The sequence below is a fragment of the Planococcus citri genome, chromosome 1, assembly GCF_950023065.1.
Source record: "Planococcus citri chromosome 1, ihPlaCitr1.1, whole genome shotgun sequence".
Taxonomy (NCBI): Eukaryota; Metazoa; Arthropoda; class Insecta; order Hemiptera; family Pseudococcidae; genus Planococcus; species Planococcus citri.
This window is the reverse complement of record NC_088677.1, coordinates 20,644,852-20,667,048: the sequence shown is the minus strand read 5'-3', so window position 1 is coordinate 20,667,048 and position 22,197 is coordinate 20,644,852. Positions and strand designations below refer to the sequence as shown.

Below are 22,197 nucleotides of genomic sequence, written 5' to 3'. Positions count from 1 at the left end.
ACACCTACTCAAACACAACCTGAGTGTAGATGACATTTGAGCGGTGTGGTGTAGTTTTAATAATTCTTTTGGGAAAATACAATTACCTAGGTACCTACGTTCTTTTACGGTTCTTTCAGCACTGGTTTAATAAACTGTCTTGGTCATCTGAAATCTATGACAAATCTGAAATCATGATAAATGCTTGTGAGTACGCAACACAAACATGTGAAAATTGTATTAAAAAAGTAGTGGATATTTAGAACTACCTCCGCCACCATTGGTAAATGTAGTCCCTATAATTTTATTATTATCCTTGTGGCATTGTGGAATCCAGTTGTTGACAGTAGTCTTCTATTTTGTCTCTTTATTTAACTCTTCCCAGTCTTTTATTTTTCTTTTTGATCTTATTACATCCTAATTGAAAAGCACGCATTCTAAAACAAAATGAACAATATTATGTGTTACTTAACAAAAAAGAAAAATCTATCTTCATTTTATATACCTAAGGTGCACCGGGGGAAGTCCGAATTCGGGGTAAGTCAGAAAAACTGCTCTAGCTCTTAGAGGCTTATATCTACCGAAGCGCTACCCAGGGGTAACTTGAGGGTACTACCCCTACTTCATCACAGCATAAAAAATTTCGCGACCCAGTTTCATTTTACAGGCTTTTCATTGGTTCATTTTTAGTTGCTGTTTTGAATTTGATTTCAAATTGTAATCAGGGTTTTTCAAACTGCTTTTTACCTCAGAAGAAATGATCAGTAAAAGTGATATTATAAGTGAAAGTATTCCTAAAGCAATAATGTAAAACCCCAAGTGTTCAATTTTTGTTAATTTTCAATTATTCATTATTTATATCGCTTTTTCTGACTTACCCCCTAAATTAGTGCTATGGGGTAAGTCAGAAAAGTGAACATTGATAATTAGGATTCGACTTCATCGATGTGTAATACGTAGAATAATATGTTTTCGAGGTCGTAGAATCCAAATCTGGAGTTATTTTTTTTTGTAGGAGTGGGGGGTGAGGCGTGAGGAGGGGGCAATTCTAAATTTTTCGCACATTATTGTGTAATATGTCGATTGATATGTTTTCGAGGTCGTAGAATCCGAATCTGCAGTTATTTTTTTTGTAGGAGTGGGGGGTGAGGCGTGGGGAGAGGGAAAATTTCGAATTTTTCGTACATTATTGTGTAATATGTCGAATAATATGTTTTCGAAATCGTAGAATCCGAATTTGGAGTAATTTTTTTTGTAGGAGTGGAGGGTGAGGCGTGGGGAAAGGGAAAATTTCAAATTTCTCCTACATTATCGTGTTACATGTCGAATAATATATTTTCGAGGTCGTAGAATTCGAATCCGGAGTCATTTTTTATGGTGAAGGTGGAAGGTGAGTCGTAGGTTCGCATGGGTGGGGCCCTCTCCCCAAACGGTGATACTTGAATAGCACTAGACCTTAAAAACTAGCTCAAGATTCGAATTCTGCGACCTTGAACACATATCAACCAACATGTTACACAATATTATAGGCAAAATTTGAAATTTCTCCTCTCCTCTTGCCTCGCCTCATACCCCTGCGAAGAAATAACCCCAGATTCGAATTATACGACCTCAAAAACATATCAATCGACATATTACACATTAATATAGGCAAAATTTGTAATTTACTCTCTCTCCCCTTGACTCACATCCCACCCCTACAAAGAAATATCTCCAGATTCGAATTCTACGACCTCGAGAACATATTATTCAACATATTACACGATAGTGTAGGAAAAATTTGATATATTACCTCTCCCCACGCCTCGCTTCCCTCTCCTACAAAAAAAATAACTCCAGATTCGAATTCTACGACCTAGAAAATATATTATTCGACATATAACACGATAATGTAGGAGAAATTTGAAATTTTCCCTTTCCCCACGCCTCACCCCCCACTCCTACAAAAAAAATTACTCCAAATTCGGATTCTACGATTTCGAAAACATATTATTCGACATATTACACAATAATGTACGAAAAATTCGAAATTTTCCCTCTCCCCACGCCTCACTCCCCACTCCTACAAAAAAAATAACTGCAGATTCGGATTCTACGACCTTGAAAACATATCAATCGACATATTACACAATAATGCACGAAAAATTTGGAATTGCCCCCTCCCCACGCCTCACCCCCCACTCCTACAAAAAAAATAACTCCAGATTTGGATTCTACGACCTCGAAAACATGTTATTCGACATATTGCGCAGCGATCAGGGTCGAATCCTAATAATACCAATTCATTTTGTAGATTTTCTGACTTACCCCAAAGTGGGGTAAGTCAGAACAAGTTACATTTTATTCGATTGTGCGAAAGCTACTGCGACAATCGCGCTGAAATTTTTACCATAGGTTAAGAACCCTTATGGGAACCTACATACCAAATTTCAGGCATATTGGTTCATTAGTACGAGAGTAACAGCTGATCAAAGTTGAAATTGTGAAAAAACGTTCTGACTTCCCCCGTGCACCTTATTCAAGGCTGTACCGAAGTGGTTCTTCAGGAGGAGGTGCATGAAAATGTCAAATTAAACTTTTTTACTTTTCCAATGTCTTCAAACATCCCAAGACTTTTTTAAAGCACGAGACTGTCATCTATAGGATCACTCTGAAAGCATTATTCAATCAGTTGTGATAAGATCTTATTTGTAGATATGGGTCACTTTGGTCCACTTGTGGGTCGAGTCCGGATTTCCCACGCTGGGACCGTGGGAAATGCCGGTGGCTCGGGCCTCGGACCAAAGCACCCACTGTAGACGTTTCCCTAACTTAACGGAGGCGAATTCAAGGCGGTGTTTTTAACCTAACGTTGGAAAAATTCTCTAGGGTAACCTAACCTAACGATCTCGAATTCGGCGACCCTGTTTCAACCTAACGACCTGGACCAAAGTGACCCGCGAATTCGAGAATTTTTACACAGACCTGACACCCCGCACCCTGCACCCTGCCAGTCCCAAAATAAACAGAAAAAACAACGAATTAAAAAAATCGATAAAACTTTTAAAAACAAATGCACATTAAAACAACGAATTTAAAAAAAATCGATAAATGCACATTAAAACAACGACTTAAAAAATCGATAAATACACATTAAAAAACGTGCTATAAAATCTATAAATGCACATCAAAAAACGAGTTAAAAAATCATTAAAAAATGAAAAAAACGAAAAACACATCAAAAAATCAAAACCTGCTTAGTCCTGCTCACGACGACGACGGCGAGAACGGGGAGGCGAGTCATCCGACTCTCCCTCATCATCTGCGTCAATATCGATAGGACGGAGAGGGAGTCGCCTCCGACGACGAGCTACGTTCACCGAATCTGTCCTGTAACAAAAGAAACAAAAAGAAACAAAATTGAAAAGTCATTTTAAAAAAAAAGAAAAAAAGAACAATTAAAGTACACTTACGCATTCACCAGCGGCGTTGATACCATACCGGGATTGTATGGCACTCGGTATAAATTTTCCTGGTCAAAATCTGGTGAATAATTGAGGCCACCAATCCCGGACGGTCCAGCAATCACTGCTGGTTGCTCCTCCGCCGCCGCCGCTGCTGCCACCGGTTCATCCTCTTCATCCTCATATACTTGGAAAGGCTCAGGCTCGTTCCTGAAAAAAAAAATAAATTGAATTAAATGAAATGAATGAAAAAATGAAAAAAATGTAAAAAAAATTGAACTTGCATCACTGGCTGCTGCTCGATTTTGATGTCGTTTTCTGAGTCTGATATGGTAATTATGGAATCTGACGAAATTGAGATCACTTCTATTCCGGAATCGTAGCCTGAATCATTCGTATTTCGTGGTGTTTAATCTGTAAAAAAAATATAAGTAAGTATAACAAAGCATAAATTATTTCGGTCCGATTTTACGTAGACAGGACTTTTATGACTTGATGTAAAATCCTCTCTTATAGTTAGTGGCATAGATTTTCAAAAAGCATGTATATATTTTGGTAGCTATGTGAATTACACACTGCCTGCGTAAGCGTTGTAGGCTGCTTGTCTGCGTACATGTAAATGAAATTGCCTAACTGGTTCGCCGTAAATTCACACTGTCCTGGTTATGAGTTGTAGGCTGCCTGTCGCACTGAATGTACTAAGCGACCTGATGACTGTTTTTCAATGTAGCTTAAGCTATCATTACAACAAAATATTTCTTTGCTGTGGAATTCGCAATATTGAATGCTCCGGCAATGAAACTGAAAAGGAGGGTTCAATTTGAGTTTGAACAGAGTAAGGAACACCATACTGGCAACGTCCATTTCATATTTTGTTGACAATATTTAAGCAAATCATCAATAATTTCTTTACTGCTTCACACAGAGACTCGAATTTTCTCAAAGGTTGAAATTCCTGTGCATGAATTGAGCGATTTCTCAGTTGCTATGAGGTCAATTAGAGATATCGAATGTGTCCTTAATTTTGAGGATAATTCTCTCACAACGGGATTTTCTTGTTCTGAAATTAAATCAGTATTTCTTGAAGTTGTTGCAGGTTTTTCAGGCCCTTTCATCAGTAACATCTGGATTGACCTGTTCATTTTCCAGCACATGATTGCAAGACTGGTAACCAGGGCTCGGATTTTTATGCTGGAGCATATTTTTTGTATGCATAGGGGATAGGGAATTTTTCAATTATCTCCACGATTCATGAAATTTCAAGTCAAATGAGCCTAATTTGTTAGAGCATATTTTGGCATATTTCACCATAAAAGCATATAAAAGCATATTTTGGCTTTTTTTAGGGAATATTTTGCGTTTTTAGAGCATATTGTACGTTTTTTAGCGGTTTTTAGGGAATATTTTGCCCAATTTCAAATTTTTGCATCAAATTACTATATTTTTGTGAAACTGGCAATAGCTCACTCGTACCTACTTATTTTTTAATTCATTTTATTTGTTTTTTATTCCTTTAATAGTGGAACCAGAATTACCTTTTCGTGATTTTAAAATGCTCTGTTTTGCATTTTTGTTTGTGAATTCTTGGTATTACACAACAATATTACTAAAATCGTATAGGAATTGATTTTTTCTGTAAAACAATACCCATATCGTTAGGGAATATTTTTACTTTTTAGAGCATATTTTGGCATTTTTTAGGGAATATTTAAGCGCATATTTTGGGTTTTTTAGAGAAAGAATATCCGAGCCCTGCTGGTAACTAAGCACAGATGCCGAATAGTTATGCAGAGTAAAGTCTAGAGTAATACTTTCAGTTGGAGGCGTAGATTTGGCTGCTTGACTGGCGAATTTGGCCGCCGGATTTGTAGATTTGGCAGTTGCATTTATAACTGTAGATTCGACCGCCAGATCTGAAGATTCAGTTTCTCCAGTACAATTATGATGAGATCTTTTAAAAAATGCGATTTAAAATAAGTATAAGAAATAAGTATTGAAAAAATCCATTCAAATTAAGTAAGTTTAACAGCAAAAAAAAAATATTTAATATAATATAATATGAGACACAAAATTATAATATAAAAAAATGATTAGAAATAATGATAGTAAAAAAAATTGATGGGAAAGGAGCGGCTATGGAGAGAGAATGAGGAGGATGAAATTTTGTCAAAAAATCAATGTAAAGAAACTTTTTGCAATTTTTGTTTAAGAAAAGAAAACGAAATGTTTGTTTTTTTTTGGGGGGAAAAAAGTTTCTTAATGAGAAAACCAAGGCTTATGGTAAATTTTGGAAGAGAAATCGTCATTTTGAAATTTTCTACCAAAAAATGACAAATTTTATCTGTTTTTCTAAAAACCAAAAATTTTTGCCAATTTCTATTTTAAAGAAGCAAGAATTTCAAATTTTGATAATTTTTGATGAAAAGCAAAAAATGTAAAAAAACTTTATTGATTTCAATTTTTACCAAAAAAACGAAATTTTTCGCAACTCTTGTTTCAGATAAAAACGAGATGGTTGGATGATTTTTTTGAGGGGGGGGGGACTTCAGCAGCAATTATTTGAAAAATCGAGTGATTCGTGTCAATTTTTCTCAAAACAACAAGGCTTATTGTTATTGATTTTTTTTTCTAAAATTGACCATAAGTCTTGCTGTTTTTTGAGAAAAATTGACACGAATCACTTGATTTTTTGAAAAATCGCTCATGAAGCTCATTTCTTCCCCTTCCCCCTCAAATAATCCTAACATCTCGTTTTTAAAAATATAAAACAAAAGTTGCAAAAAATTTCGTTTCTTTGATAAAAATTGAGAAAAATGATCATTTTTTGCAAATCAAGTTCTACAATGTTTTTTGCTTCTTACTAAAAATCATCAAAAATTTGCGCTTCTTCAGACAAAACTTGTCGAAAATTTTTAGAAAAATTGCTAAAATTTGTCATTTTTTGGTATAAAGTTTTAAAATGAACCTCTGTTTTGAAAATGGATCATTTGTCTTGCTTTTTTGAAAAAAATTGACCAAATCACTTACACCAGAGACATCAAGAGCCAACATTTGATATTTTTAAAAAAAGTAAAGGAGTATAAATTGCATTATTTACCGAGTAGGGCAATCCAAAATTGGTTTTAACTGGAACTGAGCAATTAAACTCTTGTTTTTCATTTTCTTTACGACCGTTCTAATTTTATCTACATACCTACAAAACTTGTTGTGATTGATATATCAAGTGGTATGTTTTAAAGGATGTATTCAAGCAATTAATCTTCCTCATCTTGAACAATAATATTCATACTGTACATAACATATCTGACTGAACATCGTCTTTTTCTCAAGGTTTAAGTCTTTCCATATTTGGTTTTTTGGTTTGTTTCTTTCTAGTAAGTAGAATAGAGTCGTTTCTGACTTCTGAGGAACAAACGAACAATCTTTCTAACATTATCTCGAGGCTTTTTCTGGCATTCGTTTAAAATTTTAATCCAAAATCGAAAAGAAATGTGTTTCGTTATTTGACAGGGATGTACGGCGCAGCGAATACTATTTGTACAGTTTTTACACAAGTCCATGAAACTGGCTTCAATTCCTTGGCAGATGGAAAATCGCTTGCATTCCCATGATAGGTTCCAAAATTTTTGAAAAATCGATTCCCTCGTCATTTGTTCCGTCAATTTTTCACTCTGCACATTTTTGGACTTGCATTCACAACGAGATTGCAGAAATTTTTCTCCACGGAGGACATCTTCATATTCATTACTTTCTTCTTTGACATTTCGATTCTTTTACGTAACCCAACGTAGTCCTTGCCCTGCTCCCTATTGATAGCATTAGCTGTTCTTTTCCAAGACTGGCTATTTGCATAATTTTTTCTTCGTTTCCGTTTAAAAATTAAAATACAACAGAAGAAATAGATACAGTATCGGTACAGAATAATTATCAATGTGGTGTTTGAAAATTTTAACATACTTATTTTTTTTGACAACACAACTTCAATTCCGGTTTCTTCATTTTCGGATGCAGTCTCAGTGGCACTGCTGCTCCAAGGGTCACTGACATTGAGACTGGTATTTTTTGGAGAAAATTGGTTATCTGAATCTGAACAATAATATTTACATCTTCTACAGCTCCTTCAGTCGTTTCAACACTTACTCTGTCTCCACCTGTAAGACCAAACTCTATTACCACCATTTTATACTTCAAAATCATGTTGAAACTGAAATAATATAGGTATAAGTAAACTTACCAAGTCGAAATCTTCAATAGGTAATCAGTTCATTGAATTTATCCGTTTTTAAAATTAATATGAAAAATAATAAATAAACTTTAATAAATTAATTAAAAAAGTTAATTTAAAAAATATCTAAAAAAAATAAATTTCTAATCAATTTAAAAAAATTTTATAATTTATAAATATAAAATTTAATAATTTAATTATATTAATTCTATGTAATAAATGAAAATTAGTATTATATTCAACATATTCATTTTAACTAAAAATTTTAATTCAATCACTCTTATCACAAATCAAAATAATGTCCTATTTTTCAATAAAAATTGCGAAAAAGTATCATCTTTCTTTCCAAGAACTGGCGAAAAGCCTAATAATTTTAAAAAATGAACAGAAGAACTGACAGGAAATTTTCATGATTAAGTCCAAAATCTGTAAACATTTTAGATACCTACTCTGGACTTGTGTGATTTTCAAGACTTACGATTTTTTGGCGGCAATTTTTTACTCCTTATTTTTTTAAATGTCAGGTGATGTAGTTCAGTGTTGCCTTTCTAAAAATACAAATAACTCAATTTTTGTTTACTATGACACTTACGAGGAATTGCACTTAGGCCGACGGACACTTTGTACCAGAGATGGCGAGTATAAAATTTTAAACATAATCTTAGTTGCTACATAAACCTTCAGCATACTTACTGAAAGAGTGGTGCGATATCTCTCATTTTCTTTTTCAAGATTTCTGATATGTTCTACCAGCTCTTGAAATAAAATAGACGGAGGATCCTCAGTTTCTTTTAAATTGGAAGTTTTCATTGGTTTTTTGACGTGTTCACATGAAGATTTCTCCGTTTCTTTTATTTTTTTTTGAAATCGTCAATGGTTTTTTTGTCCATTACCAGAGCGGATTTCAGTTCTTGCTTGCATAACAAGCTTCGATCTTTTTAAAACATTTTCTTTTACTTCCGTATAGCAATATGAATTTACAAGGAGAGAGGTAGAATTTCAGTTACGAATTGCTGCGGTTGTACGTGATATAGAATTTTGAACTTTTTTTTCAAATTGTAGTACCTATCTACTTTGAGAGGGTAATCGACAAATGATGTCAAAATCAGTGTTGCCATTTTCAAAAACCTAAAAAAAAATCGATTTAAAAACTGAGTAAAATTCTAAACATTTTTTTTCAGTTTTAGTCCTTTTAATGTACTTAAAATAACATATCAAAAAATTGGACTAGGATTTTTTTTTCATTTTTGAGAAAAAAAAATACAAGTTTGGCACTTATTGCAAAAATATCATCAGAAACCTAAAAAATGAAAATTTTTGCATTTTCGAGATATTTATTTACCAATGTGTTGACGAACATACGATAAAAAATCCCCCCCCCCCCCTCGTTTGTCAACGAATTGACGAGAAATACCATTTTTCGTGGTATAATTTTAAGAGTGAAACATATTGAAAAAATTTCGCCACCATTTTAAACAAATGCAGGAACCTAAAAAATAATTATTTTTGCACTCTGTAAATATTTCACCAATATGCAAACGGACATGTGAAAAAATCTGCCCGGCCCCCTCTCCAATGTGGCAATGAATTGACGAGAAAGTCCATTTTGACAAAATCAAAAATGTGTTTGGCAGTATTATCTACTCGTACGTAGGTCAAGAAAAGCTTGCATGTACAACATTATTCAGAACTTCGGAAGCTTATTCAACTATTCATTGTATTTTGTATTTACCTCTTGCATCTTTTGTCATAATTGAGATTTTTAAACATGGTCTTTTCCTGCTTTTGTTTAAAAGGGTGGCGAAATTTTTTCAATATGTTTCACTCTTAAAATTATATATACCACGAAAAATGGTATTTCTCGTCAATTCGTTGACAAATTGGGTGGAGGGGGATTTTTTCACATGTTCAAAATTTTCATTTTTTAGGTTTCTGATGGTATTTTTGCAATAAGTGCCAGTCCAATTTTTTGATATGTTATTCTACATAAAAAGGACTGAAAGTGAGAATTTTTTCACAATTTTTACTCGCCAAGATGAGAAATTTTCTCGTATTTATTTTCATAAAGCACTAAGTAATTTTCACAATGAGAGTATCGTTTGGAGTGAGGAGTGACGGAAAGAAGAAGAAGAAAAAGAAAATATCTGCTATACAAATAAGAGGAATCCATTCGGCGTATAGGAATGTTATCGCGATAATTTTCTGTTTATCTGCTGATAGAGTTTAATCGATTCCGCGAAAGTTTGAATTAGAATCTTATAACATATTACGTAGTACAGACAATTATTTCGAAGAAATCTCAATTTATTTTTGTACGTACGTACCTACCTACCTAGTATGCTCATTGCCCACAATATAAATCCCATATTTATGCAAGAAGGTGTCTAATAGGAATGTAAAATATGGATTAAAAGTACGAGATAAGGTCACTGCTGCTGTTGCAAAATGAGACAAAATATCATCACTTGGATAGATAGGTAAAGTACATAATATTATGTGGGCATAAATTTACTCCTAATTGAATTATGAATCACTGGTCAATATCATTGCCAAATCTGTATAGACGATTTGTTTATCAAATTCATCATTATATAATTTGATTGATAAGGTTATAAAGATGAGTAGATTAGAGCTCGAGAGTTGCCTGTGCGCAAAATGAAGAGAAAAAGTAAAGGATGGGAAAGTGAAAACTTGAGGAATAAGCTGTACCAAAACGTAAATTCGTATGGTAAAACTCTAGAGACGTGGTTGCTTGCACTTCCTGTTACTGTCGCAGTCCTATACCTATCTCTACGAGTGAATTGTGAATGAGTAAAATGTTAACTAAGGTGTACGGTATGGTCAATGGTGTAAGGTGTAAAGTAACAGCTGAGAGTGCGAAGCAAAGCGGGAGATCGACCCTGAATATGGATAGAGTAAAAGGAAGTAGGTGGAGGCCGTTCAGGGGCACACGCGACCGAAGTTAATGCGAACGTGAACCGCGAAAAAAAAAACGAAAATCGAAGGAATTGAAGAATTCCGCCATAGGTCTGCGACTGGACTTGCCAGTTGCCGACTGCCGTCGCCGTCACCCGTCAGTCTGACTGTCTGAGTCATGCTGAGTGGTCGTGGTCGTACAATGTGCAACAATTGTGTCTGTGTCGTTTTCGTCTTGTCGAACTCGAAAGCGAAGTATGTGTAATCACACCATCTCACCGGCTCATGGTGCCATATAGTAAAGAGTAAACGTACTGTATTTACGAACGGTGTGTTGGGTTACTTCTCATCGTCACTCCTCGTCAGTTCAGTTCAGTTTCGATGAGATCAGAGATGAATCAGCTCGCTTGTGCTTTTGTCGCCGGATCGTCGTCTTCTTCTTCTTCGATGCTTCGTACGTCTTTTCGAATTTCTTTTTCTCAATTATTTTGTGCTCGTCGTTGATCGTGGTGTCAACGAGTACAATTTATCGTACTCTTTTAGCACTTCGGTACATATTGTAAGGTAGTGAAGTGTAGTGCAGTGATTTGTGTGTGCATTGTGCCTTTTTCGAAACCAAATTTGAAATTCTGCTGACTAAACTATTTTGTTAAAAATGTGCAACGGCAGCGTACTCGTTTTGGTACCCATCGTGGCGCTGCTATTTAGCTGCAAATTTACCCAAGTAATTTGCGCAGTGGATTTTTGCACCGATGATAATACGTTGAACTACGAATCACATTTGCAGACTGATCAACCGATCAGCAGACAGGAATTTGGTATCGGTCGTCATATGAAAAGATTGCAGTGCTGTGCCAAAAATTATCAATCCATTTTATGGTAAGTTGATCAAGTTATGTAATGTACCTATCTACGTATAATATTTAGATAGATGTTGTGACTCATGTGAGGATCACTATTTTACTTTTTTTGACACATTTTACCATTTTTATGGCAGAATTGTCTGAGAAATCGAAATTTTGTTGGTTTAACAATTCTCTAAGAAACCTTCTACGTCAATTTTTGAAAATAATAAAAAATACAAATTCATTGTAAGATTTGTAAGATTTCAAAGTTTTAAACTTTCAAGTTCTATTATCACTAGAAAGTACCTTTTGAGTAAAAAAAAACTCTCATGACGATTTTTGACCCCTCCCTTGAAAACTAAGCTGGCCGTCTTGAATAGCTGAAATTTGTATTTTATGTGGGAAATCTTAAAATTAGTTGTTTATGAGTCATTACTGCGATATGTTGACGCAAATTTGCTCGCTCGCGCACTTGCAACGAATCATAACAACGCACGAGCCCCCTCTCCCCCTTAATGATTTAATGGTCATTTTAATAGCGTTTTTTCTAAATGATTATCAGCGCAAGTTGAATTTTTAAAAAATATAAAAATGATGAGCAGATTGAATCTGCTTTTATTTAAAATTCAGTAGCTTATGGGGACGTATTTTAGATTTTACTTATATCTCAGAGTCGCAGAGAATGCTTCCTTATTGGAGGAGGAGGGGCGCAGAGGACCAGAAATTCCCAATCCCAACTAAGCATCACGAGCTTAGCTGAAAAAATCTCAAGTTGATTTTTTGGGGGTGTAGAAGGAGGAGGAGGAGAGGGGGGTACTGACTTTGTGAAATAATATGGCGAATTTTGAAAGCGAAATAAGCGATAAAGTCATTTTTTAGGATTAAAAATTCACACTTTTCCCACTTTCAAAAATTTTTTTTTCAAATTTTCGAATTTTCGGAAGCTTTAAAATGATTTTTTTATAAATTTTTATTTTCAAAAAGACAGAATAAACAGGTTTGATTGATGTGAGGGCTAAATCTTTCGAAAATTTGTATTTTGAGGACGGGAAAAAACAATGTTCAAAGCGATGTTTTTAAAGCAAGTAGCTTTTTTGGGAGGGCAATTTGAAATTTTAAAATTTTAATAACTTTTTTCTAGAAATTTCTGAGGCAAAAGCTTTCAAAAATTTGTGTTTAGAGGAAAAAAATGTTTTTTTATGAGATGAGTTTATTATTGGTTTAATGTACATATGTTTTATGAATATTTTGAAAGTTCAATTTTGAAAAAGAAAAACAGAAAGGCCCGAACAGAGCGAGCGAGGGCTGAAGTTTTTAAAAGTTTTATTTATCAGGAATCAAGGTCAATTTTTCTGCTTTTGATACATTCAAAAGTTAAAACAGCTGATAGGGCTATGTTCTTTATGCAGAAATTGAGAATTAGACAACTGCGTACTTGCATTTACAATTATACACGGTCGAAGCGAGGGCAACAGCTTTCAAAAATGCGTAATTCAAGTTCCAAGAAACGTGGTCTCTTTGCCAGTTTGCCAATTTGTCGAGTATAAATCTTGCAATTTTAACTGGTCCGACGCAAAAATTTTCCAATTTAGATTGAAATTTTTCAACGACATAACATAATTTATAGTTCACCAACCAGTTCTGTAATTCATCGAAAAATCACCCAATTTTTCGTGCATTATAATTCAAGCAGTTGAGCTACCCAAATACACAACATGAAGGTCATTTCATGTCAATTCAACCAATAAGTGGTGTGGGGGGGGTCGTCGATTTTTTTGAAATTTTTTTAGTGGAAAGACCTTCCGAAGAGATCACCAATGGCGCAAATCGCATCCCTCTAGCCTGCTAGGGGGTTTCAAAGTTTTCAGTGAACTTGAAATATCATCAATTTCAACAGTGGATTACTCGATAATCGCGATGCCTACCAAAATGGAACTTTTTCCAATAGTTAGGGGTTTTGAAAGGCTTTTTGATGATATCATAAAAATCAGCGTTGCCACTTTTTTTCGTACGAAAAATTAGCTCGAAAAGTTTCAAAATGTAGTTTTTATATCGTTCCAGCTCTCAAAAATTCTGAAAAAAATATCTTAAGGACAACTTTTCATGCTGAACAACATATTGAAAAATTGAGATGGCATTATGTCGTAAAGTCGGTTTAAAAAAATTAAAAGTTTTCGAAAAAATGGGATTTTTTGATTTGAAACACGAAAAAAAGTTTTGACTGGTGAAGTTGACCCATTTGACCCCTATTTTTACGTACCGGTTGAAAAAGTTGGAAAAAACCTCTTCACTCGATGAAATAAACTCATCACAAAAAAAAAATAAAAATTCAAAAAATAAACGAATTTCAATTTTTTGCCATGAGTGTGTTTTTTATCAACATTTTCATGAATACGTCAGAAAATGGCAAAAATAAGGCAACTGAATAAATTTAAACTTTTTTTGATGCTTGGAATTGAAAATTGAATTTTTTCGAATTTTGATTTTTTTAATTTTTTAAAATCGACTTTACGAAATAATGCCATCTCAATTTTTTAATATGATTGTTCAGCATAAGAAGTTGTCCATAATATATTTTTTTCAGAATTTTTGAGAGTCGGAACGATATGAAAACTACGTTTTGAAACTTTTCGAGTTGATTTTTTGTATGAAAAAAAGTGGCTACGCTGATTTTTATGATATCAAAAAGCCTTTCACAACCCCTAACTATTGGAAAAAGTTCCATTTTGGTAGGTATCATGGTTATCGAGTAATCCACTGCTGAAATGGATGATATTTCAAGTTCACTGAAAACTTTGACACCCCCTAGCCGCCTTTAAAAAAGGGCTAGAGGGATGCGATTTGCGCCATTGGTCATCTCTTCGGAAGGTCTTTCCACAAAGAGAAAATTTCAAAAAAATCGCCAACCCCCCTTACCCCTTCTTGGTCGAATTGACATGGAATGACCCTATTGTGAAATACATATTTCAGCTATTCTAGGGGGCCAGCTTAGTTTACTAGGGAGGGGTTTAAAATTGTCATGAGAGTTTATTTTACTCGATAGGGACTTTTTAGTGATAATGGAACTTAAAATTATAGACAATGTCTATACTTGAAATTTTGAAATTTTACAGTGAATTCATATTTTTTTAAATTATTGAAAATTGAGGGGCCCGTTGTAGCCCACATTTTTCGAAAATGGAAAGAATAAAAAATGGATGTCCACAAGCCTGGAAAATCTGGAAAAGTCAAGGAATTTCGCAATTTTCACTGAAAATCTCCGGAATTTTGAAAACACGATCAATTGCAAATTTTGGATAAACACCTGTGATGAAAGAAAACATTATTTTTTACTTCTCGAAACACAAATTTTCAAAAGCTTTTGCCCTCGCATCGCTCGGGTTTGTTTTCTTTTCTTTTACGATGACAAAATGAAAATTTCTAGATAATAAAAATCGAGTTTTAAAGCCAAAAAATACGATCGTTTTTATGCATCTCGAAATACAAGTTTACAAGAGCTTTCGCCCCCCTCCCTTGGGCCTGTTCTGTTTTTGTTTTCAAAATCAGCTTCCTTAAAAAAGAACATCATTCAAATTCTAAAATTTTAAAAGCCAAAAAATAACACTTCTTACTAGTCCTCGGATTAAAACACCTCGTTTTTATACCTCTCGAAATGCAAATTTTCAGAAACTTTCGCCCTCGCTTCACTCGAGCCTGTTCTTTTTTTTCAAAAGTAACTTTTCCTTCAAAAAAACATCATTCCAATTCTAAAATTTGAAAAACCAAAAAATAAACTCCTCTTATTTAAAAAAAAACTTGTTTTTGGGCATCTCGAAATTGAAATTTTCAAAAGCTGTCGCCCTCGCTTCGCTCGTGGCAATTTGTTTCTCGTTTTCAAATAAACAAATTTCACACTTTGAGGTCTCCAAAAATTCAAAAAAAAAAAAAATTCATAAGTCATATGAATATTGTATCAATTTGCCAAAATTGATGATTTTCTACCACATCAATCCACAAATTTTCATTCAACATACCCCCTCTCAAAAACCTAAAAATAGCTTCTATTTTAGAAATGGGCTCAACATGATATCTGTCCCTGGTTCGCATCAGCTCTGCTATTTTTTTTAGTTCTGTCAGTTAAAATTATTCTCCATTTTTAGTTTTTCATTCAGCGTTTCCTTTTTTTTTTTTTTTTTTTTTTTTTATGAAAACAGTTGATTGTAGTACCTATAGCGTTTTTTTTTAATCCGAAGAAGAATCCAGTTTGAAGAGAAATTTATGAAAAAAATCCCCCCTCCCCCCAAAAGCTTCTTCCTTGATTAAAGTATGGGATAAGTATAGAAAATAGAAAATTGGTCTGGAAAACCTGGAAAAATAAGGAATCAAGTATTTTCTCACCAGGGGTCACCATTTTGAGGGTTGGGAACAGAAGAATTCGCAAAAATTTTTTGGCATGTACATACTCGTACTTAAGACATATGTATAGAACTTTTTCCTGAATCCCCCACTGGGTAGGTAAGGTATAGCATTCGTAGCAAATATCGAATCACACCTTTCGTCGTGAATTATGTAGGTCTAGGTAGAGGTACATTTCAATTTCGTTTAATGAAAGATCGAACCACTTGGTGTATTCTCACATCATAAATGTGGTCGATGTTTCATGTTTTCAGTGATGTAAATTTGTGTATAGATTTGATGTGGTGACTGGTGACGTCAGTTGCAGAAATTCACGACTGATTGTGAGTTACACATTACACAATCCTTACCTATTTTCACACTCGAACGAGGGCTTGAGTTCATTGACTTGCTCGTGTTCGTAGATTGCAGATGATCGCGAAGGAAGTGTCAATATAAATGTAGATTATATAGGTACGTCTTCTCCTCCATACAATATATTATACGATTGTACTCGTACGTAATACGTACATTCGTAAGTCGTAATACGGAATCTGGCATGCGAAGTATAAGTATATTGGTGCTACCTAACTATGGTACGTAGCGATTCCCGGAACCGGTATCCTCCGCTCTCCTGTGTACTGTGCACCTACCTACGTAATTAATTATAGTGTTTGACTCATTTCAAGAAAACCCGCCTGCACTGTATGCGTCATGTGTACATATGGTATGCACTAATGTTGGCAAAAAAAAATGTTGCAGTTGCCTATATCATTATTGGTTGGAGAAATTTAGGTGACTATTATACGATACCACACTAGGCTCGAATAAATTTCATAATGCACGAGCATCCGTCTACTTTTTAGTTCATTTTTTTTCCGCGTTTACGCAATGCCAACTATCGGATCACCTACCAATACCCTATAGCCATAGACGCAGTCGCGTCACCAAGTAAAATTGCCATTTCTGGGGAAAATTCTTGAAAGTTGCTGTGACTAATGCTGGCTTTATAAAATACTTACTCGTTAGCGTTGATAATTCTCTTTTTGCGGGACCGTGACCGTGGCTTACATTTGCACAAAGTACTGTAGGCAGGCAGCTAGGCAGTGAAGTGCCTTTTATTTGTATGTAGTTAAAGTAGGTGTTGGTGAGGTATAGTGCGGCGTAACAACTGACAACCTTCTAAACAATGGGTCAGTGGCGCGAACGTGTCTTGAAATTGGTGCGCATCCAGCCATCCACATTGCAATTGGCCATGCCATGATGCGTAAAGTGTAATGCATCTGGTACTTATACATATACATACTTCTAGTACTGCATTCGTGTTTATTAAATATGGACGAAAATATCATCCTGCGAAGTTCACCCTCCAATTTTAATTTCTGAAAATTTTCTCCATTCGAACTACGTAGAATGTGAGGCCATAATATTACCTTTATGCATTCGTTGCACAATACACCATTTGCTCACGAACACGAACGACATACCTGGACCTGCATTGCAGCCTATAACCCATCATTTTTCTTTCTCTTGCCTTCCAATTTTCCAGGAATAGATAATAATACGCTGATTGGTACAAAAAAGAATGAATACGCGGTCAGGTATGTTGATACGAGTATATACTTGTACCTTTGTCTATACAATATACATTTACTTACATGCTCGTACTCGCGTAGTCGTACATTCTTTTTGAAGGTGTCCCTTGTCCATCAATAAAGGAAATGAGTAAGTCTGCCCTGTCGAATAGTCTTCGTTGTTTTCTATTCTCTTTCCCACCTTTTGTTTTCTTTCGCATTGTTTGTCTTACGCTTACGTTAGAGGAACGCATTGTGTGCTTTTTTCCGTTTATAAATTCATTTATAACATCGTTGCTATCAGTGTGCTTCAACGTCTTAATGACGGGGACGTTTTTTCTAAGAATTACAAACAACAGCACATACTTACTTACCTCAACACTATGCTAGATCTACTAGGAGCCATCACCTACTTTATATGGGTATAATCATACAGCTATCACAGGAAGCTTGAGTGTCCAATAAAGGGCATTCTCAGGTAAGATAGACGAAAATATGGCCCTGTTCCCAAATTACGAAAATTAGGATGGATTAATGTTGGGTGCCTACAAAAAAAATGTCGAGCGGAATTCCCCCCCCCCCCCCTCACCAACACATCACCCTGGGTCAGTAATGTCAGTATAGCCAAAAAACGCGTTTTTGAAAAAAAAATTCGGCATCTATGAGTGGTGGGGAGAAAATTCTGGTGCCACGCGGAATGGTTAGGGGAAACGTGGTCCTTTCAACACGATTTTTTTCAAAATTTTTCATCACAGTGGTGGGGGTAAAATTGACAAAAGAAAACTTCGAATAGCCATAAATCCAGATTGAAGGATTGAATCCAAAAACAGTTTTTGCCAAAATGTGTCTTTTTACAAGTACTTTCTTCCTATCAATCCATAAAATTGAAATTTTGTTTGCAAAAGGCTCATATTTGCTTTAAAAAACTGAAAAATACGCGTTTTTTGTGTGTATGCAAAAAATGTGTAAAACAAAAAACATCTTGCGCAGTTCGCAAGATTAACCGATTTTGCTACAAAAATTTACCAATTTACCAAAAATAACCCCAGCAATTTATAACATTTACCTCAGTAATTTACCAGACATTACCTCAAAATTGACCAATTGACCAAAATTTACAAATTTACCAATATACCAAAATTTATCAATTTACCAAAATTTACCAATTTACCAAAATTTACCAATTTGCCATAATTTACCAATTTACCAAAATTTACCAATTTACTAAAATTCACCAATTTACCAATTTTCCAAAATTTACCAATACACCAAAATTTACCAATTTACCAAAATTTACCAATCTACTAAAATTCACCAATTTACCAATTTTCCAAAATTTACCAATACACCAAAATTTACCAATTTACCAAAATTTACCAATTTACCAAAATTTACCAATTTACTAAAATTCACCAATTTACTAAAATTTACCAATTTTCCAAAATTTGCCAAAATTTACCAATACACCAAAATTTACCAATTTACCAACATTTACCAATTTACAAAAATTTACAAATTTACCAAAAAACTCCAGCAATTTACCAACATTTACCTCAGTAATTTACCAGACATTACCCACCAATTTACCAAAAATTACCCCAGCAATTTACCAGCATTTACTTCAATAATTTACCAGACATTTTCTCACTAATTTACCAATTTTTTACCGACTTTTTTTAAATTACCCCAGTAATTTACTGCCAAAGGTTTTTTCACCAATTTACCAAAAATAACCCCAGCAATTTATAACATTTACCTCAGTAATTTACCAGACATTACCTCAAAATTGACCAATTGACCAAAATTTACAAATTTACCAAAATTTACCTATTTACCAAAATTTACCAATACACCATAATTTACCAATTTACCAAAATTTACCAATTTACTAAAATTCACCAATTTACCAATTTTTCAAAATTTACCAATACACCAAAATTTACCAATTTACCAAAATTTACCAATTTGCCATAATTTACCAATTTACCAAAATTTACCAATATACTAAAATTCACCAATTTACCAATTTTCCAAAATTTACCAATACACCAAAATTTACCAATTTACCAACATTTACTTCAATAATTTACCAGACATTTTCTCACTAATTTACCAATTTTTTACCTACTTTTTTTTAATTACCCCAGTAATTTACTGCCAAAGGTTTTTTCACCAATTTACCAAAAATAACCCCAACAATTTACCAACATTTACCGCAGTAATTTACCAGACATTACCCCACTAATTTACCAATTTTTTATTACCCCAGTAAGTTACTTCCAAAGGTTGACACCAATTCAACAAAATAAATTACCCCACTAATTTAACAATACCAAAAATTACCACAGTAATTTACTAAAATTTACCAATTTACCAATTTACCAAAAATTACCCCAGTAATTTACCAACATTTTCGACCAACTTTATTGAAAAACTGAAAATTACCCCAGCAATTTATGAAAATTTACCAATTGGAATACCAATTTACCAAAAATTACGCAATTTATTTACCAAAACAAAAATTACCCAAGCAATTTACCAAAATTTTCGACCAACTTTAATTACGAGTAATTCACCAAAAATAACTGATCATTTTATTTACTAAAAATTACTATTATTCGCCAAAAAAAAATTATCAAAAGTTACTGGCTATTTACCAAAAACTTAATGTTTTTTGTTGAAACAAAAATTACACTAAAAATTTTTGAAAAATTTTGATTTTTTATGGTAAACAATTTTGGACGGATAAAATTAGTTGAGCGTCAAATTTCACTCTAGGAAACGTGTTTAAAAAGTTGTTAAAACGCTCATCTACTGAAGTTAACAAGGATTGTAATCATGAGCTCTGTTAATATAAAAAAATTGGTACCAAAAAAATTCAAAATGAGGTCAGAGCAATTCAGTTACAATTTGCACATTCTTTTCAATTTAAACACGTTTCCACAATGCGTTGTGAAAGAAAATCCTTCAAAATGAAAATATCGCAAGTCAAACTTACAGAAAGTTACCAAGAATGGGCAAATTACCCAAAAATTGTGCAGAAGTCCAACTCAAAATCAGTACCTAATTGCAGAAGGTACAAATTTCGATTACGATTTCAATTTTTGAAAATTTCAACAAAATCTTTTTCAAATCCAAAAGGTACCATACACACGTGTTCAACAAATCTTGAGTTACCGAAATTCTAAAACGTTGAAAAAATCACAAAATTGTAAAAAATTTTCGACCAAAATGGACCCATCAAGAGGGACAAATCATTTGAAAAATCAATTTTTTAGAATTTTTGAAGGTCCTTTTCCCATAATAAATAGCCTGAAAAAAATTCGTTGGTTTTAAAAATGAAAAAGGTAGCACTTTTTAGACAAATTCTGACAATCGTTAGGTCTTTTTGACTATTTTTGCAAAAGCTGTACTTTCAGACTATTTCGGCTAACAACAATATTTTATTGACCTTTTCGACATAAAAATATAATTTTTTGGATAACTTGTCAAAAAAACGTCTTTGCCTACAATATTTCGTCTAAAAAGTAGAACTAATTGCTGACAATTTTCACAAAAAGCAGGAGTTTTGAAAAGTTTGGCTATAAAAGCAGAAGTCTTATTTTTAGAATAATTATTTATTTTGACGAAAACAATTTTTTAAGTACGAAAAAAATTAATTTTGACAATGATTTGGCAAAAAACAGGACTTTTTACGATAATTTTGGCAGAAACAAGAATTTTTGCCAATTTATTTTTTGAACATTTTGGCAAAAAGCAGGGGTTTTTTTGGCAATTAAAAGTTGGGAATTTTTTATAATTTTTACAAAAAAGGAACTTCTTTACAATTTTGACAAAAACTAGTTTTTTTGATAATTTAGGCAAAAACCAAACTTTGCACTTTGCAGACTTTTTTTTTTTTTTTTTTTTTTTCTTTTCCAATTCAGGCAAAAAACATAACAAGGACTTCTAAGGATAATTTTGGCAAAATCAGGAATTACTAAAATTGTGGCAACTACAAGTAACAAAGTTTTTTGGTCATTTTAAAGATACCGAAGAAAAAGGTACTTTTTGACAATTTTGGTAAAAAACATGACTTTTTTGACAATTATTCTGACGATGAGATTTTTTGAACATTTTGGCAAGAAAAAAAAAGATCTTTTTTAGGCAATTTTTGCAAAAAGTTAAGATTTTTGATAATTTTGACAAAAATAGGAATTTTTGAAATTTCGATCAACAATATCGCTTTTTTGACAATTTAGACAAGAGTTAAGATTTTTTTATAATTTTGAAAAAAATGAGACTTTTTTGATACTTTTGGCAAAAGCAGTAATTTTTGGTGGGACGAGTGTTTTGACAACCTTTTTGAACACGTTTTCAAGGGTAAAATTTGACGCTCAACATTTCTTGTTCTCTACAATTTTTTCCATATTTTGCCTAATTTTTTGCAAATATGACTTTTTGCGGACAAAATTGTAATTTTATGGATTGGTTGGAAGAAAGTACTTGACAACCTTTTGAACACTTTTGACGTTCAATATTTTTAGTTGCAGACATTTTTCGCATATTTCGCTCAATTTTGCAAAAAAAAAATGCGAAAAACGTATTTTTTTAGGGTTTTTTGCAGATATGAGCCTTTTGCAGACAAAATTTAATTTTTATGGATTGTATAGAACGGCCCAGCCTTTCACTACCAAGCCCGTATCCAAGATTTTCTCCTTGGGGGGGGGAGTGATGAATGTGTCGACTATATCTGTAGGGGGAGGGGGGTTATGCCGGGCCACCATTTTTTCTCTTTAAAATGACTTTACGTTGAAATTCATTTCGCGAAGATACGCGGAAAGTCCAACATTTCATGTTTG

General features: G+C 33.6%; 1 protein-coding gene across 1 annotated transcript in view; it reads left to right on the top strand.

Moving 5' to 3' along the window:
- The first annotated feature begins 10,709 nt into the window (after positions 1 to 10,709).
- The window catches only part of LOC135849793 (X-linked interleukin-1 receptor accessory protein-like 2), a 35,479-nt gene continuing 23,991 nt past the window's right edge, over positions 10,710 to 22,197 (top strand). The window contains exon 1 of the mRNA XM_065370381.1: positions 10,710 to 11,442. Coding sequence (XP_065226453.1) covers positions 11,219 to 11,442 — 224 coding nt within the window. The 5' untranslated portion in view covers positions 10,710 to 11,218. The remainder of the gene's footprint in view (positions 11,443 to 22,197) is intronic.